This window comes from Lonchura striata, chromosome 28 (assembly GCF_050655825.1).
Source record: "Lonchura striata isolate lonStrDom1 chromosome 28, ASM5065582v1, whole genome shotgun sequence".
NCBI classification, from domain to species: domain Eukaryota; kingdom Metazoa; phylum Chordata; class Aves; order Passeriformes; family Estrildidae; genus Lonchura; species Lonchura striata.
This window is the reverse complement of record NC_140730.1, coordinates 1,041,545-1,067,717: the sequence shown is the minus strand read 5'-3', so window position 1 is coordinate 1,067,717 and position 26,173 is coordinate 1,041,545. Positions and strand designations below refer to the sequence as shown.

General features: G+C 53.2%; 1 protein-coding gene across 3 annotated transcripts; it reads right to left on the bottom strand.

The window, feature by feature from the left end:
* Nucleotides 1-650: 650 nt before the first annotated feature.
* SUGP1 (SURP and G-patch domain containing 1) lies at nucleotides 651-26,029 on the bottom strand. Of its 3 annotated transcripts, none has more exons than XM_077788878.2 (14): nucleotides 25,988-26,029; nucleotides 23,423-23,594; nucleotides 21,876-21,979; nucleotides 19,082-19,294; nucleotides 14,200-14,323; nucleotides 12,723-12,826; nucleotides 10,502-10,625; nucleotides 8,786-9,372; nucleotides 8,420-8,526; nucleotides 7,199-7,376; nucleotides 5,225-5,331; nucleotides 4,419-4,564; nucleotides 2,880-3,009; nucleotides 651-1,295 (listed from the first exon to the last, which is right to left on the bottom strand). In XM_077788878.2, the coding sequence occupies exons 1-14, from the start codon at nucleotides 26,010-26,012 to the stop codon at nucleotides 1,269-1,271; spliced, it is 2,148 nt and encodes a 715-aa protein (XP_077645004.2). In that variant the 5' UTR covers nucleotides 26,013-26,029; the 3' UTR covers nucleotides 651-1,268. The 3 variants fall into 3 exon arrangements, with proteins under 3 accessions (XP_077645004.2, XP_085418407.1, XP_077645005.2); XM_085562281.1 differs by having other exon boundaries at nucleotides 10,502-10,613; XM_077788879.2 differs by having other exon boundaries at nucleotides 14,200-14,311.
* Between the last annotated feature and the right edge of the window lie 144 nt (nucleotides 26,030-26,173).

Genomic DNA, 26,173 nt, shown 5'->3' with positions numbered 1-26,173 from the left:
GGGATCCCAGACTGGAATCCCAGACTGGAATCCAGGGAAGGACTGGGATCAGGACTGGAATCCCAGACTGGAATCCAGGGAAGGACTGGGATCAGGACTGGAATCCCAGACTGGGATCCAGGGAAGGACTGGGACTGGGATCAGGACTGGGATCAGGACTGGGATCCAGGGAAGGACTGGGACTGGGATCCCAGACTGGAATCCCAGACTGGAATCCAGGGAAGGACTGGGATCAGGACTGGAATCCCAGACTGGGATCCAGGGAAGGACTGGGATAGGGAATGGGATCAGGACTGGGATCCAGGGAAGAAGTCCTGAGAGGAAGGGCAAGGGGTCACAAAAGGAAAGATTTGGATCCTGGGCTGCAGGCTCCCAGATTTTGGATTTTCCCTGAATAATCTCCCCCCCCCCCACCCCTCCCCATTCCAAGCTTTGGAACGGTTTTAATTAAAATCTAAACCCTCGACTCTGTAATTAAAAAAAAATTAACAAAGAATCACATCAAGCATCCCAAGATAGGAACCTAATCCAGCTTTTTTCCCTGAAAATCATTGGAAAACCCAGTTCCAGGGCAGCCTCCCACCCTAAAAAAAAACAACAAAAAACCAAAATCCCTCTCTTCCCAAAAAATTCCAAGGATTAAACCTAAGGAACAAACAAGTTTGATTTTATTTACAGACTCCGTGAAGAAAATTTGTGTTTCCAGAGGTTTTGTTTTTCCGTTTTAGGACAGTAAAACCCAACTGGATTTTTTCAAAGCCTGGTCCTGGAATTCTGTTGGATTTTTCCAAAGTGTGGCTTTGGAATTTTGGGTCTTCGTCATCCCAAAGCACAGAAGGTGTTGGCAAAATCCCTGGGAAGGGAATAAATCCCCCCTGGATCCATCAAATCCTGGAATTCCCAACAGATCCGGGCCAGATCCACCCATCCAGAGGCAAAACTGGAGGCACTGGTTCCCCAAATTCCCCAAAATCCCTTGGATTTGGGATTCCCAGAAAAAATCAAGGAATAAAACCCCTCCCTCCTGGAGCAGCAGAAGATCTGCCATTCCCAAAAATCCCAAACTCCTTGGAATTGGAGGCCCCTGGGGATTTTTGGGGCTGCTCCAAACCCTCCCCCTGTCTCCAAAAAAAGCTGGGAAAGCTTTTCCATGGGGGAAGGAGGAGCTGTGATTCCAAAAAAAAAAGCTGGATAATATTGGGAGAAAAGAGATGGATGATGAAGTTTGGGATAAGAATTCCCAGGAAATCTGTTGGGAAAAGCCCTCCTCAGTAGTAAGGTCGCCGTGGGTTGTTCTGTAGGGAGAAAAAAAAACAATGGGAAAATCATCAGGATTTGGGATTTTATCCCAAAAATCAGCAATGGATCCATCCCTGCCCCATCCCAATGGATCCGTCCCTGCCCCATCCCAATGGATCCATCCCTGCCCCATCCCAATGGATCCATCCCTGCCCCATCCCAATGGATCCATCCCTGCCCCATCCCAATGGATCCATCCCTGCCCCATTCCAGGGGATCCATCCCTGCCCCATCCCAATGGATCCATCCCTGCCCCATCCCGATGGATCCATCCCTGCCCCATCCCGATGGATCCATCCCTGCCCCATCCCAATGGATCCATCCCTGCCCCATCCCAATGGATCCATCCCTGCCCCATCCCGATGGATCCATCCCTGCCCCATCCCAATGGATCCGTCCCTGCCCCATCCCAATGGATCCGTCCCTGCCCCGTTCCAGGGGATCCATCCCTGCCCCATCCCAATGGATCCATCCCTGCGCCATTCCAGGGGATCCATCCCTGCCCCATCCCAATGGATCCATCCCTGCTCCATCCCAATGGATCCATCCCTGCTCCATCCCAATGGATCCATCCCTGCCCCATCCCAATGGATCCATCCCTGCCCCATCCCAATGGATCCATCCCTGCGCCATTCCAGGGGATCCATCCCTGCCCCATCCCAATGGATCCGTCCCTGCCCCGTTCCAGGGGATCCATCCCTGCCCCATCCCAATGGATCCGTCCCTGCCCCGTTCCAGGGGATCCATCCCTGCCCCATCCCAATGGATCCGTCCCTGCCCCGTTCCAGGGGATCCATCCCTGCCCCATCCCAATGGATCCATCCCTGCGCCATTCCAGGGGATCCGTCCCTGCCCTGTTCCTGGGACTCTCCCTCATCACTGGCTCCATCCCAATCCCATTCCCAACTCCACTCGATCCATCCCATCCCTATTCCCACGATCCCAATTCCATTCCCTACCAGTGGGTTTGGTGGGAAGCGACACACCAGCCTTAATCCCATTCCCGTTATCCCATTCCTGTGATCCCATTCCCATTATCCCATTCCTGTGATCCCATTCCCATTATCCCATTCCCGTGAACCCATTCCTGTGATCCCATTCCTGTGATCCCATTCCTGTGATCCCATTCCTGTGATCCCATTATCCCGTTCTCCCATTATCCCAATCCCATTCCTGTGATCCCATTCCCATTCCTGTGATCCCATTCCTGTTATCCCATTCCTGTTATCCCGTTCCCATTATCCCAATCCCATTCCTGTGATCCCATTCCCGTTATCCTGACCCCATTCCTGTGATTCCATTCCCATTCCCGTGATCCCATTCCCGTTATCCCGATCCCATTCCCATGATCCCATTCCCGTTATCCCGATCCCATTCCCGTGATCCCATTCCCATTCCCGTGATCCCATTCCCATTCCCGTGATCCCATTCCCGGTGTCCCGTACCAGCGGGTTGGGCCGGAAGCGGTAGGCCAGCATCATGCGCTTGCGGAAGGCCTCGTACTCGTGGATCCCGTGATCCCATTCCCATTCCCGTTATCCCAATCCCATTCCCGTTATCCCATTCCCGGTGTCCCGTACCAGCGGGTTGGGCCGGAAGCGGTAGGCCAGCATCATGCGCTTGCGGAAGGCCTCGTACTCGTCGTCCTCCTTGGTCAGCTCCGCCGGGCGCTCGATCCCGAATCCCGCCCCGTCCGTGGTCGTGGTGCCCCTGCGGGAAACCCGGGAATGGCGCCGCTGGACACCCCCTCCACGGGAATTCCCACGGAATTCTGCCCCGGGACCTCCTCCCCAGACCCCTGGCACTTGGATGGAAGCAGGGATCGGTTTTATCCCAAATTCCCAGGGTTTGGTATTGGATGGAAGCAGGATTGGTTTCCTATCCCAAATTCCCAGAGTTTGGTATTGGACGGAAGCAGGGATTGGTTTCCTATCCCAAATTCCCAGGGTTTGGATGGAAGCAGGATTGGTTTCCTATCCCAAATTCCCAGGGTTTGGTATTGGATGGAAGCAGGGACTGGTTTCCTATCCAAAATCTCTGGGAATTCAGATGGAAGCAGGGATTGGTTTCCTATCCCAAATCCCCAGGGTTTGGTATTGGATGGAAGCAGGATTCGTTTTATCCCAAATCTCTGGGAATTGGGATGGAAGCAGGGATCAGTTTCCTATCCCAAATTCCCAGAGTTTGGATGGAAGCAGGATTGGTTTCCTATCCCAAATTCCCAGAGTTTGGTATTGGATGGAAGCAGGATTGGTTTCCTATCCCAAATTCCCAGGGTTTGGACAGAAGCAGGGATTGGTTTCCTATCCCAAATTCCCAGAGTTTGGTATTGGATGGAAGCAGGATTGGTTTCCTATCCCAAATTCCCAGAGTTTGGTATTGGATGGAAGCAGGGATCGGTTTTATCCCAAATTCCCAGGGTTTGGTATTGGATGGAAGCAGGATTGGTTTCCTATCCCAAATTCCCAGGGTTTGGTATTGGATGGAAGCAGGATTGGTTTCCTATCCCAAATTCCCAGAGTTTGGTACTGGATGGAAGCAGGGATCGGTTTTATCCCAAATTCCCAGGGTTTGGTATTGGACGGAAGCAGGGATTGGTTTCCTATCCCAAATTCCCAGGGTTTGGATGTAAGCTAATCCACCTAAAGAATCCCTTTGGAATGCCCAAAGTGGGATCAAATCCCAACATTTCTGGGCATGGAATGAAATCAAGACTGGTCGGATCACACAAAGCTGGGATCCTGGCTGGAATATCCTCCCCTGGATCTGCTTCCCACTGGATTTTTTAAATATTTCCAGGATTTTATGACACCAAGAAGAGCAAATATTCCCGGGATTTTCTGATTTTAAGGATTTAATCCTGGGAGAGGGGAGGTGCAGACAGGAATTCTTGGATCTGCACTTCCCTATGGAAATTTGGGTTGGAAATTCAGGATTTGGGGGCTCAGACAATTCCTGCACCAGCTACAGCCACAAATCCAGGAGAAATGTCCCAAAAAAAATCAGGAATTCTCTGCTGGGCTGAGTTTTCCATGCTCAGGCGAGGAATCCCAGCCGGGCTGTGATTCCAGCAGGAATTCCTGGGAAAAAAAGAAGGGATAATCCATAGGAGCACTCACTTGCTGACAGGGTTTTTAATTCCCTGTCCATCGGATCCCAATCCCTCTCCTTCCTTCCATCCCATTTTCATCAGCATTTGGTATCCGATGTTTTCCACCGTCAGCTTGAATTCCTTGTACTCGGAATAATCCGGCTCCCGGCCCTCCTGCAGCGGGAAAAACGGGAAAAGTGGGAAAAGGGGATGTTTTATTCCATGGATCATGGAAAAGCAGCTTCACCCGCCCCCAAATCGGGATTTCGGGAAAGAACTGCCAGGATTTCCCGGGATTCCAACATCTCCAGAATTCCAGGTTGTTCCCTGGGTGCAGCCTCAGATTTGGTTCTTTCCTAAGGCTGAATCCCAGGGAATGTCAGCCCCGTGCTGGAAAACAGGGATGAGTCAGATTCCAGGAATTCCAGGGTTTGGGAAGGACTGGAAGGTGCTGGAGTTGTGGGCGTGGGGTTTGCACTTCCCTGCAATCAGCAGGAGAAAAATTCCCATTTTTTCCCACTGATCCCAAAGAGGAGCCGAGTGGGAGGTTTGTCTGGAATTCCAGCAAAATTCCCAAATCGTGGAATTCCAGCGTGGAAAGGGACCTTAAAGCCCATCCAATCCTGCGGGCAGGGACACTTCCCACCATCCCAGGATGCTCCCAGGGACGGAGCACCATGGATCCCTTGGGAATTGCTTCCCAGGGAAGGAATCTTTCCCAAACATTGCCCCATTTCCCTGCCCGGAGTGGGACTCAGATCCCTCTCCTCCCTGCAGGAATGCCTGGAGCATGGGAGGAGCGTGGAGCATTCCCAGAATCCCAGAAGCGCTCACCTTGAGCGCCTTGAAGGTCTCCATGAACTTCTCCAGCTCGTCGGGCGGGAGGAAGTCCCCGATGAAATGTTTCCCTCGGCCCATCTGGGTCAGCTGCTCCGCCCACTCTGGAAAAGCAGGGAACACCAGCTCATGGAGCATCCCGCGGGATTCCCGGGCCAGCCCAGGGATGCCCATTGGGATCCCCACTCTGGAAAACCACGAACACCACGGAGAAAACCATGGAGAAAACCACGGAGGAAACCATGGAGGAAACCATGGAGGAAACCACGGAGGAAACCACGGAGGAAACCACGGAGAAAACCATGGAGGAAACCATGGAGTGAAAACCATGGAGGAAACCACGGAGGAAACCATGGAGTGAAAACCATGGAGGAAACCATGGAGGAAACCACGGAGGAAACCATGGAGTGAAAACCATGGAGGAAACCATGGAGGAAACCATGGAGGAAACCACGGAGAAAACCATGGAGGAAACCATGGAGTGAAAACCATGGAGTGAAAACCATGGAGGAAACCATGGAGGAAACCATGGAGGAAACCATGGAGGAAACCATGGAGGAAACCATGGAGGAAACCATGGAGGAAACCATGGAGAAAAAAACATGGAGGAAAAAAAAACATGGAGAAAAAAAAACATGGAGAAAAAAAACCATGGAAAAAACCATGGAGTGAAAACCATGGAGGAAACCATGGAGTGAAAACCATGGAGGAAACCATGGAGGAAACCATGGAGGAAACCATGGAGGAAAAAAACATGGAGGAAAAAAACCATGGAGAAAACCATGGAGGAAAAAAAAACATGGAGAAAACCATGGAGGAAAAAAACATGGAGGAAAAAAACATGGAGGAAAAAAACATGGAGGAAAAAAACATGGAGGAAAAACCATGGAGAAAATCATGGAGAAAGAAACCATGGAGAAAATCATGGAGAAAACCCCATGGAGTAAAAAACCATGGAGAAAACCATGGAGGAAAAAAAACATGGAGAAAAAAACATGGAGAAAAAACCATGGAGAATCCCATGGGATTCATGGAGCTTCCTAGGAACGCCCACTGAGAATCCCTACTCTGGAAAACCACGGAGAGCAGCACTCGTGGAGAATCCCTCGGGATTTGTGGAGGGACTGTCCCTGCAGCTCCCAGTCCATGAGGACAGGGATGGAATTCCCCCTCTGGAATGGAATTCTCTCCGGAATTCCCAGTCTCACCCACCCTGTGCCTTGTCAATCTCCCTAGGGAAGGAATTCCCACTGGAATTCCCAATCCCACCCATCCTGGGTCTTGTCCATCTCCTTAGGGATGGAATTCCCCTTCTGGAATGCTGATCCCACCCTCCCCGGTGCTCCCTAGGGCTGGAATTCCCAATCCCACCCATCCCGGTGCTCCCTAGGGCTGGAATTCCTGACCCCAGGGTGCTCCCTAGGGCTGGAATTCCCCTCTGGAATTCCCAGTGCCACCCTCCCCGGTGCTCCCTAGGGCTGGAATTCCCAATCCCACCCACCCCGGTGCTCCCTAGGGATGGAATTCCCTCGGGAACTCCCAGTCCCAGGTACCGTGGGTCTTGTCCTTCTCCCTAGGGATGGAATTCCCTCTGGAACTCTAAGTCCCACCTGCCCTGGTGCTCTCTAGGGATGGAATTCCCAATCCCACCCACCCCGGTGCTCCCTAGGGCTGGAATTCCCGTCTGGAATTCCCAATCCCACGCACCGCGGGTCTTGTCCATCTCCATGCGGCGCAGGCGGTGCTCCCAGGTGCCCGGGGCAGGGCTGGAATTCCCCTCTGGAATTCCCAATGCCACCCTCCCCGGTGCTCCCTAGGGCTGGAATTCCCATCTGGAATTCCCAATGCCACCCTCCCCGGTGCTCCCTAGGGCTGGAATTCCCATCTGGAATTCCCAATGCCACCCTCCCCGGTGCTCCCTAGGGCTGGAATTCCCCTCTGGAACCCTCTGGAATTCCCAGTGCCACGCACCGCGGGTCTTGTCCATCTCCATGCGGCGCAGGCGGTGCTCCCAGGTGCCCAGCTCGCTGTCCACCTCCTCGTCGCTGTCGTAGCCGTGCTGGTGCTGCTGCAGCGCCCGCTCCCACAGCAGCTGCATCTCCTGCATCGCCCGCTTGTGCTTCATGATCATGTCGTACATCTGCTGCATCTGCGCGGGAAACGGGGTCAGGGTGGGGAACGGGGTTCAGGGTGGGGAAAATGGGGTTTGTCCTGGGAAAAACGGGGTTTAGACTGGGAAAAATGGGGCTCAGGGTGGGGAACGGGTTTGTCCTGGGAAGAACGGGGTTTGTCCTGGGAAAAACGGAGTTCAGAGTGAGAAACACGGGGTTCAGAGTGGGGAAACGGGGCTCAGGGTGGGGAACGGGGCTCAGGGTGGGGAACGGGTTTGTCCTGGGAAAAACAGGGTTTAGACTGGGAAAAACGGGCTTCAGAGTGGGAAAAATGGGGTTTGTCCTGGGAAAAATGGGCTTCAGAGTGGGGAAATGGGGTTCAGAGTGGGGAAATGGGGTTTAGACTGGGAAATGGGGTTCAGAGTGGGGAAATGGGGTTCAGAGTGGGGAAATGGGGTTTGTCCTGGGAAAAACGGGGCTCAGAGTGGGGAAAACGGGGTTCAGAGTGGGGAAATGGGGTTCAGACTGGGAAATGGGGTTTGTCCTGGGAAAAACGGGGCTCAGAGTGGGGAAAACGGGGTTCAGAGTGGGGAAATGGGGTTCAGAGTGGGAAAAATGGGGCTTGTCCTGGGAAAAACGGGGTTCAGAGTGGGGAAACGGGGTTTGTCCTGGGAAAAACAGGGTTCAGAGTGGGAAACATGGGGTTCAGAGTGGGAAAAACGGGGTTCAGAGTGGGGAAACGGGGTTCAGAGTGGGAAAAATGGGGCTTGTCCTGGGAAAAACGGGGTTCAGAGTGGGGAAAACGGGGTTTGTCCTGGGAAAAACGGGGTTTGTCCTGGGAAAAACGGGGTTCAGAGTGGGGAAAATGGGGCTTGTCCTGGGAAAAACGGGGTTCAGGCCAGGAAAACAGGGTTCAGCCTGGGGAAAATGGGATTTGTCCTGGGAAAACGGGGTTCAGCCCGAGGAAAATGGGGTTCAGCCTGGGAAAATGAGGTTTGTCCTGGAAAAACGGGGTTCAGCCTGGGGAAAATGGGTTTTGTCCCAGGAATCCCAGTGGGGCACAGTGAATTTTGGGATTCACCTCCTGCTGCTCCTTCAGCTGCTTCTTCTGGGCCTCCGAGAGCTCCGTGACTCCCACCAGACCCACGGGTTTGCCCTTCTCGTATCCCAGACCCTTCAGGTCCTGAACTGCAGGAAAAAACAGGGAAAAACCTTCGGAGATTGGAAAAATCGCAGAGAGGGAACTGAAGGGAATAAAAGGGTGGGAAGAGAAAAAAAAAATGGAATTGTCACTGCAATTCCCACAGAGCGAAGGGAAAATATAACTACTGGGAAAAAATGGGATCGACAGCAGAGATTCCTTGGAAAACTTGATCCACGTTCATCTCAGGAAACAAAAAACCACTTTGGAGCCACGGGATTCCCAGGAAAACCCAATGCCACTCACCTGAGAGGGGAGAGGGAGAATCCAGCTGCTGCACCAGCTGGGGGAGAGGCAATTCCACCTTCTCCTCCTCCGGCCCCCAGCGGCTCTTCCTCTTCTTTTTGGTGCTGCCCGGAGCGGGGCTCGGGATGGGGCCGGGATTTGGGGTCCCGGGTGGATTTGGGGCGGCGGCAGGGTTTGGGATCGGGGCAGAACTGGGGGCCAGCTGATCCGGAGGGGAGGCGGAGGACGAGGACGGGGCAGGAGAGGCCGAGGGAACGGGAAGAGCGGCGGGAAGAGCGGGAGAGGGAACGGGAAGGGGCAGAGGAGGCGGGATGGGGACGGGGAGAGGGGAGGGAACGGGCACCGGGAGAGGCGGGAAGCGCAGGGGGGACGGAGAAGCCTCGGGACTGATCTTCCGCTTGAGGCCGGATTCTCCAGGAAAGGGGGGATTCCCGGGAAAGGGGGGATTCCCGGGAAAGGGGGGATTCCCGGGAAAGGGGGGATTCCCGGGAAAAGGGGAGCCCCCGGGGGCAGCCCGGGCCCTGCGGAACTCCTCCAGCTTCTGGCGGTAGTAGCGGTGCCCTTTGCTGTGGGGCTCGTACAGGAACCTGCAAACAACGGGATCAGCCGGGAATTCCTGCCGGGAATTCCCAGGGCATTCCCAGGGCACTCCCAGCTCCAGTCAGAGCAGCGATCCGGCCGTGGAATTCCTGCCTGGATTTCCCACAGCACTCCCAGATCATTCCCAGCTCTCCAGTCAGTCTCAGAGCTGGGATCCAGCAGTTTCCTCAAATTCCCACAGCATTCCCAGCTCTCCAGGGCTGGGATCCAGCACTGGAATTTTCCCTCCTGCAATTCCCACGGCATTCCCAGCTCTCCTAGGCTGGGATCCAGCACTGGAATTTTCCCTCCTGCAATTCCCACGGCATTCCCAGCTCTCCAGGGCTGGGATCCAGCACTGGAATTTTCCCTCCTGCAATTCCCACGGCATTCCCAGCTCTCCAGGGCTGGGATCCAGCACTGGAATTTTCCTTCCAGGAATGCCCACAGAGTTCCCAGCTCATTCCCAGCTCTCCTAGGCTGGGATCCAGCACTGGAATTTTCCCTCCTGCAATTCCCAGAGCATTCCCGCCTCTCCAGCAGCATCCTGATTATCCCTGCAGCCAGTGCAGCTTCCACTGGGAGCAGGGAACACAATTCCATAAAGGAAAAGCAGCCCCAAAAAGCAGGAACGTGCTGATTCCTCTGCACCCCAAACCTGAGCACCTCCAGTCCCACCGCTCCAAAACCCCAGTGTCCTCCTAGACTCAGAATTCCCAGGAATTTCCTGGGAATTCCCTGGAAAACAACCCCCAAGAACCAGGAATTTCCTGTACCTGAAAGCTGGGAATCTCCCTGTTGTTCTGCAGGGCAAAATTCCCACCTCAGCCCCCCAAACTTGAGCACCTCCAGTCTCGCTGCTCCAAAACCCCAATGTCCTCCTAAACTCAGAATTCCCAGGAATTTCCCTGGGAATTTCCTGGGAATTCCCTGGAAAACAATCTCCAAAAATCAGGAATTTCCTGTACTTGAAGGCAGGGATCTCCCTGTTGTTCTGCAGGGCAAAATTCCCACCCCAGCCCCCCAAACTTGAGCACCTCCAGTCTGGCTGCTCCAAAACCTCAACCTAAGAATTCCCAGGACTTTCCCTGGGAATTCCCTGGGAAAAGCCCCCCAGAAAGGAGGAATTCTGCCCACCTGAAGGCGGGGTTCTCCCTGTTGTTCTGCAGGGCGATGGCCTCCACCTCGGGCCCCCCTGCAGCCACGAACTGCGCCAGCTTCTCGGCCGAGTTGCGCGTCTCCTGGTCGGCTGGGGGGGAAACTTTAGGCAGGGATTAGTCCCGGGCCCAGCTCACCCCAGCCCAGCCTAACCCGGCCTAAGGACCCCAGAGAGGCCTAAAGTCGGGTTTAAAGGGGAGAATCGGTACAAAGGAACGGTTAAATAGCACAAAACATCAGGTTAAATCTGAGTTTGGGATGGGGGAAAGGACCTAAGGACCCCAGAGAGGCCTAAAGTTGGGTTTAAATGGGGGAATTGGCACAAAGGAACGGTTAAATAGCACAAAACATCAGGTTAAACCCAAATTTGGGAGCAGGGACTCAGCCTAAGGACTGCAATGAGGCCTAAACCCGGGTTTAAAGGGGGGAATTGGCACAAAGGAACGGTTAAATAGCACAAAACATCAGGTTAAACCCAAATTTGGGAGCAGGGACTCAGCCTAAGGACTGCAATGAGGCCTAAACCCGGGTTTAAAGGGGAGAATTGCAACAAAGGAACAGTTAAATAGCACAAAACATCAGGTTAAACCCAAATTTGGGAGCAGGGACTCAGCCTAAGGACTGCAATGAGGCCTAAACCCGGGTTTAAAGGGGGGAATTGGCACAAAGGAACGGTTAAATAGCACAAAACATCAGGTTAAACCCAAATTTGGGATGGGGGAAAGGACCTAAGGACTGCAATGAGGCCTAAACCCGGGTTTAAATGGGGGAATTGGCACAAAGGAACGGTTAAATAGCACAAAACATCAGGTTAAATCTGAGTTTGGGATGGGGGAAAGGACCTAAGGACCCCAGAGAGGCCTAAAGTTGGGTTTAAATGGGGGAATTGGCACAAAGGAACGGTTAAATAGCACAAAACATCAGGTTAAACCCAAATTTGGGATGGGGGAAAGGACCTAAGGACTGCAATGAGGCCTAAAGCCGGGTTTAAAGGGGAGAATTGCAACAAAGGAACGGTTAAATAGCACAAAACATCAGGTTAAACCCAAATTTGGGAGCAGGGGTGGAGGCTAAGGACTGCAATGAGGCCTAAACCCGGGTTTAAAGGGGAGAATCGGTACAAAGGAACGATTAAATAGCACAAAACATCAGGTTAAACCCAAATTTGGGATGGGGGAAGGACCTAAGGACTGGAATGAGGCCTAAAGTCGGGTTTAAAGGGGAGAATTGGCACAAAGGAACGGTTAAATAGCACAAAACATCAGGTTAAACCCAAATTTGGGAGCAGGGACTCAGCCTAAGGACTGCAATGAGGCCTAAAGCTGGGTTTAAATGGGGGAATTGGCACAAAGGAACGGTTAAATAGCACAAAACATCAGGTTAAGTCTGAGTTTGGGATGGGGGAAAGGACCTAAGGACCCCAGAGAGGCCTAAAGTCGGGTTTAAAGGGGAGAATTGGCACAAAGGAACAGCTGAAAACACAAAAACTTCAGTTTAGGCCTGACTTTGGGGAGCAGGCATGGCAGAGATGAGATAAGGCAGCTTTGGGCTCCCAAATCCCAAATTTTCCATGTGCCAGGCACTTTTCTCTAGGATTAAACCACTTGGAATTAAGCCTAGTTAAAGGTTTTGTCATGTTCCATAGGATTAAACCACCTGGAATTATCCCTGATTTAAAATCTGGGGTTTTTCCCTTGTGCCAGGAATTTTTCCATAGGATTACACCACCCAGGATTATCCATTTTTCAATGTTTTGCCCCTGAATTACCCGGGGACAAGAGGAAATCCTTTGGAAAATTCCAAATTCCCCATAAACCCACTGAAATCTCCTCTCGCTGCACCCCCTGGAGGCTGTTTCAGGGGAAATTCCCTATGGAAAATCCCAATTCTCACCCGGAAAAATTCCAAATCTCACTCCAATAAAATCCAACAAAAACCGAGGGGAAAAAAATTCCTCTTTTCCTAAATTTTCAATGCTAGAGAATTATTTTGGAATTTTTTTTTTTTTTGACAAATACAAGGGAAATCCCATTCAAAATCCCAGGAATATTTTGGGAATCCACATTTTTTGGCAGAAGGATTTGATTCTCCTTCCAGTTGGGAATTTTCTTTCCAGGCAGCCAAATTTCCACCCCAGTCCCAAATAAACCCCAAATTTCCCTCGTGTTGTTGCCATTCCCCAGATTTTAGTGGGAATTACCTTTCTGGGAAGAGGCTGCCTGGGAATTTTGATTTTCTTTCCTTATTTCTGCCACTTTCTTCCTGTAGTATAGGAATTCTCTGCTGTTCTTATCATGCAAAAACCTGGGAAAAAGGGAAAAAAAGAAAAATAATTATCCAAATATTGATATTCTGGGATAGAAACAGCTCCAACTCCCACATGGAAAAGCAGAGGAATTACTCAGAATGCACCTGAAACATGGAATTAGATTTTGGAGTTTTAATCCAAGGACTTGCATCCAAATTTTGGTGTTTGAAGGGAAATTAAGGAAGAATCCTCTGCCCCCCAGTGCTGGGATTAAAAAACTTTTCCACCCCTCAAATCCAAACATTGTCTCCCCTCAAATCCCAAATTTTCCTTTTCAGGAAAGGACAAGAAACACAAACTTTTCCCTCTCAAATCCCAAATTTTCCCCCTCAGGGAAGAACACCAAACCCAAACATTTCTCTATTCAAATCCCAAATTTTCCCTCTCAGGGAAGAACACCAAACCAAAACTTTCCCCTTTGAAATCCCAAATTTTCCCCCTCACAAAAACAACACCAAACCCAAACTTTTTCCCCTCTCAAATCCCAAATTTCCCTCTCAGGGAAGAACACAAACCCAAATTTCCCTCTTAGGAAGAACACCAAACCCATATTTTCCCTCTCAGGGAAGAACACAAACCCAAACTTTCTGCTCTCAAATCCCAGATTTCCCTCTCAGGAAGAACACAACCCAAACCTCCCTCTCAAATCCCAGATTTCCCTCTCAGGGAGGAACACCAACCCAAACCTCCCTCTGAAATCCCAAATTTCCCTCTCAGGCAAAACACAACCCCAAACCTCCCTCTGAAATCCCAGATTTCCCTCTCGGGAAGAACACCAACCCAAACCTCCCTCTGAAATCCCAGATTTCCCTCTCGGGAAGAACACAACCCCAAATCTTCCCTCTGAAATCCCAAATTTCCCTCTCGGGAAGAACACAACCCCAAATCTTCCCTCTGAAATCCCAAATTTCCCTCTCGGGAAGAACACAACCCCAAATCTTCCCTCTGAAATCCCAGATTTCCCTCTCGGGAAGAACACAACCCAAACCTCCCTCTGAAATCCCAGATTTCCCTCTCGGGAAGAACAGCAACCCAAACCTCCCTCTCAGGAAGAACACAACCCCAAACCTCCCTCTGACATCCCAGATTTCCCTCTCGGGAAGAACACCAAACCCAAACCTCCCTCTGAAATCCCAGATTTCCCTCTCGGGAAGAACACCAACCCAAACCTCCCTCTGAAATCCCAGATTTCCCTCTCGGGAAGAACACAACCCAAACCTCCCCTCTCAAATCCCAAATTTCCCTCTCAGGGAGGAACACCAACCCAAACCTCCCTCTCAAATCCCAGATTTCCCTCTCGGGAAGAACACCACCCTTTGTCTGCCCCTCCCGGGGCACAGCCCCGCGGGCTGCGTCGCTCCTCACTCACGAGAAAGCAGGGTTGTCCTTGTAGTCCTCCACGGCGACCTTCTCGAGCTCGGGGCCGCCCTCAGCCACGAACCTGGCCAGCTTTTCCACCACGTGCCGCGTCTCCGAGTCCTCTGGGGGCAAAACTTTAAGGAGCTGTCAGTACGTGGGGTCGGCTGCCCCGGCGGGAGCGGGGCCCTGCTGCCGAGCGCCGCGGGGCCGGCAAAGCGCCACACGGGGCACGCAGCTGTAGGAAGGAGTTCACAGCACAATTCCTCGTTTTCCTGCACGCTTCTGAGCTGCCCCGGGGGGTTCCCACCGGGAAAATCCAACATTTTGTGGGGTGGGAGGAGGTTAAAGCTCGTCCCGCTCCCGATTTTTCCGCTAGGCTAAGTTTTCCTTGGATGCTTCCACAGCTTCTCTGGGAATTGCAGCTCATCACCCTCCCCACAGCCAGGAATTACTTTGCAAAATCCCTCCTAAATCCACCCTCCCTCAGTCTGAAGACACTCCCTGGCTCCTGGAATTCCATCCCTTATCCCAAATTCTCCGCAGCTCCAAAATCCCACCTAAATCCACCCTCCCTCAGTCTGAAGCCACCCCCTGGCTCCTGGAATTCCATCCCTTATCCCAAATTCTCTGCAGCTCTCCCAGAGGCCTTTCAGGCCCAGAGCTCTGCCTGGAATTTCCCTTCTCCAGCTCCCAGGGATAGCCACAGCTTCTCTGGGAATTCCAGCCCATTCCAGCCAGGAATTCCTTCCCAAAATCCCAGCCAAATCCCCCTTTTTCTGTTTAAATCCATTCCCTGTGTCCTGTCCCTCCATCCCTTGTCCCAAATCCCTCTCCAGCTCTCCCGGAGCCCCTTTAGGCTCTGGAAGCAGCTCCAAGGTTTTCCTGGAGCCTTCCCTTCTCCCACTTTCCTTGGGCATTCCAGGGATTGGGAATCCACCACCCCATCCCAGTTTGGAGGTTTCAACTGCGCCCAGCTCATCCCAGCTTTAGCACAGTTGGCTCCTGCTGGATTTGTTCCCTAAAAATCCCAGCAGGGAAAGAGCAGGAATTTGGCTTAATCCATATTCCAGCTGCCAAGCCATTCCCAGAACATTCCAGCCTGTGTGGCCGGAGCAGCAGCTTTTCCTGCTCCAAAAAAAAAACCCCTTGGAGTTTGGATTCTGTGCCCAGGAATTCTCACGGGGATCATGGAGTGGGAATAAACCCAGAGATTTTGGGAATTTTGGGAAAGCAGAGTTTGGTTTCTGTGCCCAGGGTGGGAATAAACCCGGAGATTTTGGGAAGGCAGAGTTTGGTTTCCGTGCCCAGGGTGGGAATAAACCCCGAGATTTTGGGAATTTTGGGAAGGCAGAGTTTGGTTTCCATGCCCAGGGTGGGAATAAACCCCGAGATTTTGGGAATTTTGGGAAGGCAGAGTTTGGTTTCCGTGCCCAGGGTGGGAATAAACCCGGAGATTTTGGGAATTTTGGGAAGGCAGAGTTTGGTTTCCGTGCCCAGGGTGGGAATAAACCCAGAGATTTTGGGAATTTTGGGAAGGCAGAGTTTGGTTTCCGTGCCCAGGGTGGGAATAAACCCGGAGATTTTGGGAAGGCAGAGTTTGGTCTCCATGCCCAGGGTGGGAATAAACCCGGAGATTTTGGGAATTTTGGGAAGGCAGAGTTTGGTTTCCGTGCCCAGGGTGGGAATAAACCCGGAGATTTTGGGAATTTTGGGAAGGCAGAGTTTGGTTTCTGTGCCCAGGAGTTCCTACAGGGATCACGGAGTGGGAATAAACCCGGAGATTTTGGGAATTTTGGGAAGGCAGAGTTTGGTTTCCGTGCCCAGGGTGGGAATAAACCCGGAGATTTTGGGAAGGCAGAGTTTGGTTTCTGTGCCCAGGGTGGGAGTAACCCCAGAGATTTTGGGAATTTTGGGAAAGCAGAGTTTGGTTTCCGTGCCCAGGGTGGGAATAAACCCGGAGATTTTGGGAAGGCAGAGTTTGGTTTCTGTGCCCAGGGTGGGAATAAACCCAGAGATTTTGGGAATTTTGGGAAGGCAGAGTTTGGTTTCCGTGCCCAGGGTGGGAATAAACCCAGAGATTTTGGGAATTTTGGGAAGGCAGAGTTTGGTTTCCGTGCCCAGGGTGGGAATAAACCCCGAGATTTTGGGAAGGCAGAGTTTGGTTTCCGTGCCCAGGGTGGGAATAAACCCCGAGATTTTGGGAATTTTGGGAAGGCAGAGTTTGGTTTCCGTGCCCAGGGTGGGAGTAACCCCGGAGATTTTGGGAATTTTGGGAATCAGCCCCAGAATCTGCAATTAAGGCAAAGCCAGCGCAGCTCTCTGCAGTTTCCCAGCACATTTCACGCTCAGTTCCCGAATTCCCAGGCCTGTGCTGGTACAAATCCCAGCAGAAAGGGTTCTGTGGGATTCTGGGCATGGATAAAGGCAGCCACAAAGCCGAGCTCCTTTTATCCATTAAAACCCACCCGTGAAATTCCCATTCTAAGGCAAATCTGCCTCGGGGCTTCCTGCCCTGGATTATCCCAATAAAACCCGGGATAATTCCTGCCACTCCTTGTTTTTCCAGGCGTTCAGGACCTACAGGTGAGATTTTTTTTACCTGGATTTTGGATTTTACCTGGGAACAGCTCCGTGCTGGATGTGTCGTTTGTTTTATTTATTCGCACGCATGGATTTGCCCTGCATGTTCCCAAACTAATTCCTCCTTTTCCAGCACTTAAACCCCCAAAATCCCATTTTAAGGACAAGAATAAGGATTTCTTGGAGAGCCCAGCACAACATTCCAAAGGTGCAAATGGAATTTTTGGGATTTGCCACCCACCAAATCCATCAATACACGTTTTCTCCCCATCTGTTGTTTTCTGATATTTTTGCCTGGCTAAGCTCTCAGATAATTTGAAGACAAAAAACTTTCCAGGCTGAGGTCAGTAATGTTTAAACACTGAACTCAGGGAAGGTCAGGAATATCTAAAATATCAGGAATTTAATATGTCAAATATTGGGAATTTCATATCTAAAACGTCAGGAATTTCATCCCTTAGATTTCAGTTGGAATTGGAAGAACCCACCAGCATTAATTGCTGGAATTTTCACTCCATAAAGGAGAAATCTGCCCCAAAACTGTGCTGGGAATACACATTTATGGTAAATAGGGATAAAGTAACCAGCTTTCCAATGGGGCTGAGGGAATCCTGTCCCAAACTGAGCCTATCCCGGGATAAAACCACCCCAAATCCTGTCCCAAACTGAGCCTATCCCGGGATAAAACCACCCCAAATCCTGTCCCAAACTGAGCCCTGTCCTGGGATAAAACCACCCCAAATCCTGTCCCAAACTGAGCCCTATCCCGGGATAAAACCACCCCAAATCCTGTCCCAAACTGAGCCCTATCCCGGGATAAAACCACCCCAAATCCTGTCCCAAACTGAGCCCTGTCCTGGGATAAAACCACCCCAAATCCTGTCCCAAACTGAGCCTATCCCGGGATAAAACCACCCCAAATCCTGTCCCAAACTGAGCCTATCCCGGGATAAAACCACCCCAAATCCTGTCCCAAACTGAGCCTATCCCGGGATAAAACCACCCCAAATCCTGTCCCAAACTGAGCCCTGTCCTGGGATAAAACCACCCCAAATCCTGTCCCAAACTGAGCCCTATCCCGGGATAAAACCACCCCAAATCCTGTCCCAAACTGAGCCCTGTCCCGGGAGGGAATCCTGCCCTGCCCATTATCCTAGCATAAATCCAGCCAACTTCCCACTAGGACTGAGGGAATCCTGTCCCAAACCCCCACTCCTCCCAGGGAATCCTATCCCAAATGGATCCCTTATCCCAGATCCCCACTCCTCCCAGGGAATCCTGTCCCAAATGGATCCCTTATCTCAGATCCCCACTCCTCCCATGGAATCCTATCCCAAATGGATTCCTGTCCCAAACCCCCACTTCTCCCATGGAATCCTATCCCAAACGGATCCCTTATCTCAGATCCCCACTCCTCCCGGGAATCCTGTCCCAAACTGATCCCTTATCCCAAACCCCCACTTCTCCCATGGAATCCTGTCCCAAACGGATCCCTTATCCCAAACCCCCACTCCTCCCGGGATTCCTATCCCAAACGGATCCCTTATCCCAAACCCCCACTCCTCCCGGGGAATCCTGTCCCAAACTGATCCCTTATCCCAAACCCCCACTCCTCCCGGGGAATCCTGTCCCAAACGGGTCCCTTATCTCAGATCCTCACTCCTCCTATGGAATCCTATCCGAAATGAACCCTTATCCCAAACCCCCACTCCTCCCAGGATTCCTATCCCAAATGGATCTCTTATCCCAAACCCCCACTCCTCCCAGGGAATCCTGTTCCAAACGGGTCCCTTATCCCAAACCCCCACTCCTCCCGGGGAATCCTGTCCCAAACGGATCCCTGTCCCAAACCCCCACTCCTCCCATGGAATCCTGTCCCAAACGGATTCCTGTCCCAAACCCCCACTCCTCCCAGGGAATCGTATCCCAAATGAACCCTTATCCCAAACCCCCACTCCTCCCGGGGAATCCTGTCCCAAATGGATCCCTTATCTCAGATCCCCACTCCTCCCAGGGAATCCTGTTCCAAACGGGTCCCTTATCCCAAACCCCCACTCCTCCCGGGATTCCTATCCCAAACGGATCCCTTATCCCAAACCCCCACTCCTCCCAGGGAATCCTGTTCCAAACGGATCCCTTATCCCAAACCCCCACTCCTCCCAGGGAATCCTGTTCCAAACGGATCCCTTATCCCAAACCCCCACTCCTCCCAGGGAATCCTGTCCGAAATGAACCCTTATCCCAAACCCCCACTCCTCCCGGGATTCCTGCCCACGTTCCCGCTCCAGGCGCGGGCAGGAGCCGCCGCTGACCTTTGATCTCCAGCCACTGCTCCTCGTCGTCCTCGTCGTCCTCGTCGGGGCCCTGGAAGACGCTGAGGCGGCGGAGGCCGGGGCCGGCCTTGGGCAGGGCGAGGCTCCGCGCCTGCAGCACGCGGCTCCGCGCCGGCGCCGGCCGCTTCGGCAGCGCCGGCCGCTTCCCGGGGATGGGGGCCGGGGCGCCGCCGGGGGGATTCGGGGCGTTCTCTGGGGGAAATAAAGGAAATTATTATTGGATCCTTCCCGGGGATGGGGGATGGGGCGCTGCCGGGGGGGATTCGGGGCACTTTCTGTGGGAAATGAGGAAATTATTCTTGGATCCTTCCCGGGGATGGGGGATGGGGCGCTGCCGGGGGGATTCGGGGCACTTTCTGTGGGAAATGAGGAAATTATTATTGGATCCTTCCCGGGGCCCGGGGATGGGGCGCTGCCGGGGGGATTCGGGGCACTTTCTGTGGGAAATGAGGAAATTATTCTTGGATCCTTCCCGGGGATGGGGGATGGGGCGCTGCCGGGGGGATTCGGGGTGCTTTCTGTGGGAAATAAAGGAAATTATTATTGGATCCTTCCTGGGGATCGGGGATGGGGCGCTGCCGGGGGGATTCGGGGCGTTCTCTGGGGGAAATAAAGGAAATTATTATTGGATCCTTCCCGGGGATGGGGGATGGGGTGCTGCCGGGGGGATTCGGGGCATTCTCTGGGGGAAAACAAGGAAATTATTATTGGATCCTTCCTGGGGATTGGGGATGGGGCGCTGCCGGGGGGATTCGGGGTGTTCTCTGGGGGAAATAAAGGAAATTATTATTGGATCCTTCCCGGGGATGGGGGATGGGGCGCTGCCGGGGGGATTCGGGGCGTTCTCTGGGGGAAATAAAGGAAATTATTATTGGATCCTTCCCGGGGATCGGGGATGGGGCGCTGCCGGGGGGATTCGGGGTGTTCTCTGGGGGAAATAAAGGAAATTATTATTGGATCCTTCCCGGGGATGGGGGATGGGGCGCTGCCGGGGGGATTCGGGGCGTTCTCTGGGGGAAACGAGGAAATTATTATTGGATCCTTCCCGGGGATTGGGGATGGGGCGCCGCCGGGGGGATTCGGGGCATTCTCTGGGGGAAATAAGGAAATTATTATTGGATCCTTCCTGGGGTTTGGGGCTGGGGGCGTTCGGGGCATTCTCTGGGGGGAAATAAGGAAATTATTATTGGATCCTTCCCGGGGTTTGGGGCTGGGGGGATTTGGGGCGTTCTCTGGGGGAAATGAGGAAATTATTATTGGATCCTTCCCGGGGACCGGGGATGGGGTGCTGCTGGGGGGGCTTGGGGCACTTTCTGTGGGGAAATAAGGAAATTATTATTGGATCCTTCCCGGGGATTGGGGATGGAGCGCTGCCGGGGGGATTCGGGGCACTTTCTGTGGGGGAAACGAGGAAATTATTATTGGATCCTTCCCGGGGATGGGGCGCCGCCGGGGGGATTTGGGGCACTTTCTGTGGGGGAAATGAGGAAATTATTATTGGATCCTTCCCGGGGATGGGGGCCGGGGCGCCACCGGGGGGATTCGGGGCACTTTCTGTGGGGAAAATGAGGAAATTATTATTGGATCCTTCCCGGGGACTGGAGATGGGGTGCTGCCGGGGGGATTCAGGGCACTTTCTGTGAGGAAAACGAGGAAATTATTATTGGATCCTTCCCGGGGTTTGGGGCTGGGGGCGTTCGGGGCATTCTCTGGGGGAAATAAGGAAATTATTATTGGATCCTTCCCGGGGTTTGGGGCTGGGGTGATTTGGGGCATTCTCTGGGGGAAATGAGGAAATTATTATTGGATCCTTCCCGGGGATGGGGGCCAGGGCGCTGCTGGGGGGGTTTGGGGCATTCTCTGGGGAGAAATGAGGAAATTATTATTGGATCCTTCCCGGGGATGGGGTGCTGAGGAAATTATTATTGGATCCTTCCCGGGGTTTGGGGCTGGGGTGATTTGGGGCATTTTCTGGGGAGAAAACAAGGAAATTATTCTTGGATTCTTCCCAGGGTTTGGGGCCGGGGCGCTGCTGGGTGGTTTGGGGCATTTTCTGGGGAGAAAATAAGGGAAATTATTCTTGGATTCTTCCCAGGGATTGAGGTTGGGGTGCTTCCAGCTCTGTTGGGGGGATTTGGGGCATTTTCTGTGGAGAAAATGAAGAGAAATTGTTCTCATTGTCTTCCCAGGTTTGGGTAGGGACATTCCCGAGGTTGTTGAGAGGATTTGGGGCACTTTCTGTGTGGAAAATAAGGGAAATTATTCTCGGATTCTTCCTGGGCTGCGGGGCTGGGGCCCTCCCGGCATTGCTGGGGGGATTTGGGGCATTTTCTGTGGAAATTATTCTTGGAAATCCCACATTTGGCATGGGAAAGTCTCCAGGCCTGCCCTGAGAGAAGGGAAATTATTCTCGGCTTCTCCTCAGGGTTTGGGGCTGGGGTGTTCCCGGGGCTGCTGGGGGGATTTGGGGCATTTTCTGTGGAGAAAATGAAGGGAAATTATCCTGGCAGTCCTGGGGTTTGGGCTGGGGTATTCCTGGAATTGTTAGGGGGATTTAGGGCATTTTCTGAAGTGAGGAGAAAAGGAAATTATTCCTGGGAATCCTGGGTTGGGTTGGGAGAGGCTCCAGGTCTGCTCCGGCCGCTTCCTCCCCAGGTTTGGAGCTGGGGCATTCTCAGAATGTTTGGGGGATTTGGGGCAGTTTGTGAGGGGAGAATGACGGGGACAGAATTCCCGGGAATCCCAGGATTGGGCTGGGAAAGGAAGGACCTACCAGCATTGGATTTTTCCCTCTGGAGCTTCAGGAATTGCTGCAGGAAGCTCCCATCGTTCACGAACTTGTTGGACACGGAGGCCTCGCTCTCGGAGCTGTCGTCACTGAGCGGGGACAGAAAAACAGAGGCTGGAATTTGGGAGCTTCCCTGCCCTTCCCATGTGGGATTTGGGACAGGAAAAACCCCTGGAATTGGTCATTTTCCTCACCTACCACCATACTACGTAAAGAACCCCAAATCTCCTTCCTCTTTCATTAAAATTGGGATTTTCCCCACTCTGTTCCACTAAAAATGGGATTCTTGCTCCCTAGTCCACCAAAACCGTGATTTTCCTCCTTCTGCTGCATTAAAATTGGGTTTTCCTCCCTCTGCTCCACCAAAACTGGAATTTCCCCCTCACTGCTCCACTAAAATTGGGATTTTTGCTCCTTAATCCACCCAAACTGTGATTTTTTCCCCCTCTTCTCCACCAAAACTGGAATTTTCCTCCCCTTGCTGCACCAAAACTGGTATTCTTGCTCCCCAATCCACCAAAATCGTGATTTTCCTCCTTCTGCTCCATTAAAATTGAGATTTTCCTCCCTCAGCTCCATTAAAACTGGGATTTCCCCCCCCCGCCGTGCTCCATTGAAACCGGGATATTCTTGCTCCCTAATGCACCAAAACCTCCTCCTGCTCCATTAAAATTGGGTTTTCCTCCCCCTGCTCCGTTAAAACTGGGATTCCCCCCCTGTGCTCCATTAAAACTGGGAATCTTGCTCCCTAATCCACCAAAACCTCCTCCTGCTCCATTAAAATTGGGGCCTTCCTCCCTCAGCTCCACTAGAACTGTGATCTCGCTCCCTCTGCTCCATTGAAACTGGGATTCTTGCTCCCTGATCCACCAAAACCTCCTCCTGTTCCATTAAAACTGGGGTTTTCCTCCATCAGCTCCATTAAAATTGGGATTCTTGCTTCCCAATCCACCAAAACCTCCTCCTACTCCATTAAAATTGGGATTTTCCTCCCTCTGCTCCACTAAAACTGGGATTTCCCCCCCGTGCTCCATTAAAACTGGGATTCTCCCCCGTGCTCCATTGAAACTGGGATTCTTGCTCCTCAATCCACCAAAACCTCCTCTGCTCCATTAATATTGGGATTTTCCTCCCTCTGCTCCATTAAAATCGGGATTTTCCTCCCTCTACTCCATTAAAATCGGGATTTTCCTCCCTCTACTCCATTGAAATCGGGATTTTCCTCCCTCAGCTCCATTAAAATTGGGATTTTCCTCCCTCTACTCCATTGAAATTGGGATTTTCCTCCCTCAGCTCCATTAAAATTAGGATTTTCCTCCCTCAGCTCCATTAAAATTGGGATTTTCCTCCCTCAGCTCCATTAAAATCGGGATTTTCCTCCCTCTACTCCATTAAAATCGGGATTTTCCTCCCTCTGCTCTGCCAAAAGCGGGATTTCCTCCCTCGGCTCCCCTTCCCAGCGGCGGCAGGCAGGAGGCCGGCGTTCCCGGGATTCGTTCCCGGGATGATTCATTCCCGGGATTCCCACGCACTCTCCGAGCAGCGGGAGCTGCGGGATGCTGAGGGAATTCTGCCGCGCCTGCTGCTCCAGCCGCGCCTCGATCTCGCGCTTCTTCTGGGCGATCAGCTCCTCCTGCTGCAGGATGTTCACGCTGGCCTTGGCCGCCCTGGACTGCGCCACGCCGAACCACCGGCTCGCCTTCCCTGCGGAAAGGGCGGAATCAGCGCGGGAATTGCCTGGAATCAGGGGCGCATTCCCTATGGGAACAGGGCGGGAATCAGCCTGGGAATTGGCTGGAATCAGGGGTGGATTCCCTGGGGGAACAGGGCGGAATCAGCACAGGAATTGCCTGGAATCAGGGGTGGATTCCCTATGGGAACAGGGCGGGAATCAGCCTGGGAATTGCCTGGAATCAGGGGTGCATTCTCTATGGGAACAGGGCGGGAATCAGCCTGGGAATTGGCTGGAATCAGGAGCGCATTCCCTATGGGAACAGGGCGGGAATCAGCCTGGGAATTGCCTGGAATCAGGGGCGCATTCCCTGGGGGAACAGGGCAGGAATCAGCGCAGGAATTGGCCGGAATCAGGGGTGGATTCCCTGGGGGAACAGGGCGAGAATCAGCACGGGAATTGCCTGGAATCAGGGGTGGATTCCCTATGGGAACAGGGCGGGAATCAGCCTGGGAATTGGCTGGAATCAGGGGTGGATTCTCTATGGGAACAAGGTGGGAATCAGCACGGGAATTGGCTGGAATCAGGGGTGCATTCCCTGGGGGAACAGGGCGGGAATCAGCCTGGGAATTGCCTGGAATCAGGGGTGGATTCCCTATGGGAACAGGGCGGGAATCAGCCTGGGAATTGCCTGGAATCAGGGGTGCATTCCCTGGGGGAACAGGGCGGGAATCAGCCTGGGAATTGCCTGGAATCAGGGGTGGATTCCCTATGGGAACAGGGCGGAATCAGCGCGGGAATTGCCTGGAATCAGGGGTGGATTCCCTATGGGAACAGGGCGCGAATCAGCCTGGGAATTGGCTGGAATCAGGGGTGGATTCCCTATGGGAACAGGGCGGGAATCAGCCTGGGAATTGCCTGGAATCAGGGGTGCATTCCCTGGGGGAACAGGGCGGGAATCAGCCTGGGAATTGCCTGGAATCAGGGGTGGATTCCCTATGGGAACAGGGCGGAATCAGCGCGGGAATTGCCTGGAATCAGGGGTGCATTCCCTATGGGAACAGGGCGGGAATCAGCCTGGGAATTGCCTGGAATCAGGGGCGCATTCCCTATGGGAACAGGGCGGGAATCAGCCTGGGAATTGTCCGGAATCAGGGGTGCTTTCCCTGAGGGAAAAGGGCGGGAATCAGCTTGGGAATAGTCCAGAATAAGGGACACATTCCCTGAGGGAAAAGGGCAGGAATTAACTTGGGAATTGTCTGGAATGAGGGGCGCATTCCCTGAGGGAAAATGGCGGGAATCAGCTTGGGAATTGTCTGGAATAAGGGACGCATTCCCTGAGGGAAAAAGTGGGAATTAGTCTGGGAATTGTCTCGGAATTAACTCCAGAATTGTGAATGAGGGGTGCCTTCCCTGAGGGAAAAGGCTGGGATTGAACAGGGATCACCCCAAATCCAGGAGCGCATTCCCTGAGGGAAAAGATTGGGATTTAATAGGGATCACCCCAAATCCAGGGGCGCATTCCCTGAGGGAAAAGATTGGGATTTAATAGGGATCACTCCAGATCAAGCTCACATTCCCTGTGGGAAAAAGGCAGGATTAGAGTGGGAGCCACCCTGAATTCAGCTTCCCTCAGGAATTAAGGGAGAGACCATCCCAAACCAAGGCTGGTCTTCCTTATGGAAAAAGGGGGAAAGAACAGGGACCATCCCGAAATTAGGGGCATCTTTCCTGAGGGAAAAAGCTGGAATTTAACAGGAACCATCCTGAATCAAGGGTCGCATTCCCTGTGGGAAAAGAGAGGAGATTAACACAGGCATCATCCCAAAACAAGGCTTGCTCTCCCTGTGGGAAAAGGGAAGGAATAAACGGAGGGATCATCCCAAACTCAGCTTCGCTACAAAATAAAAAGAGAAAAAAAATCAGCAGCGGGGTCTCCACGAACCACCAGCTCAGCTTTCCTACGGGAAAAGAGAGGGAACGAACAGCTGGGGCTCCTGTGGGAAAAGGGGAGGAAAAATCATCCGTGGAGCCTCCCCGAGCTATCGGCTCTGCTTCCCTGGGGGAAAAGAGAGGAAAAATAACGGGGAGACCACCCCGGACCCCAGGCTCGGTTTTCCTGAGGGAGAACGGGGGGGAATTAACAGAGCAGCCATCCCGAACCAGCAGCCCGGCTTCCCTAGGGGAAAACGAGCCGGGAACGGCGGCGGGGATCCATCCCGGAACGAGGAGGGGGAAAAGGAGGGGATTTAACGGGGCGGCTTCTCGCAGCCCCCGACCCTGCCGGCACACCCCCAGCCCGGGCGCACACGCCACCCCCGCGTCCCGGAGCCCCGGGGGCGGCGGGGCGAGGCGGGGGCGGCGGCGGGGCGGGAGGAGCGGCGGGAGCGGCGGGAGCGGCGGGGGCCGCCCGGCCGGGCCGTACCTGGCGCATCCCGCTGGTTGTCCATTTTGGAGCCCCCGTCCCAGCGTGCCCCGCGCCGGGCGCGCCGCGCCGGGGGCCGCGCCAGCGCCGGCGCCCCTGGGAGATGTAGTCCCTCAGGGAGCCACCGCGCCGCTCTCCCCGCTCCTCCCGCCGCGCCGAGCCCCGCTGGCGGGGCGGCCGAACCGC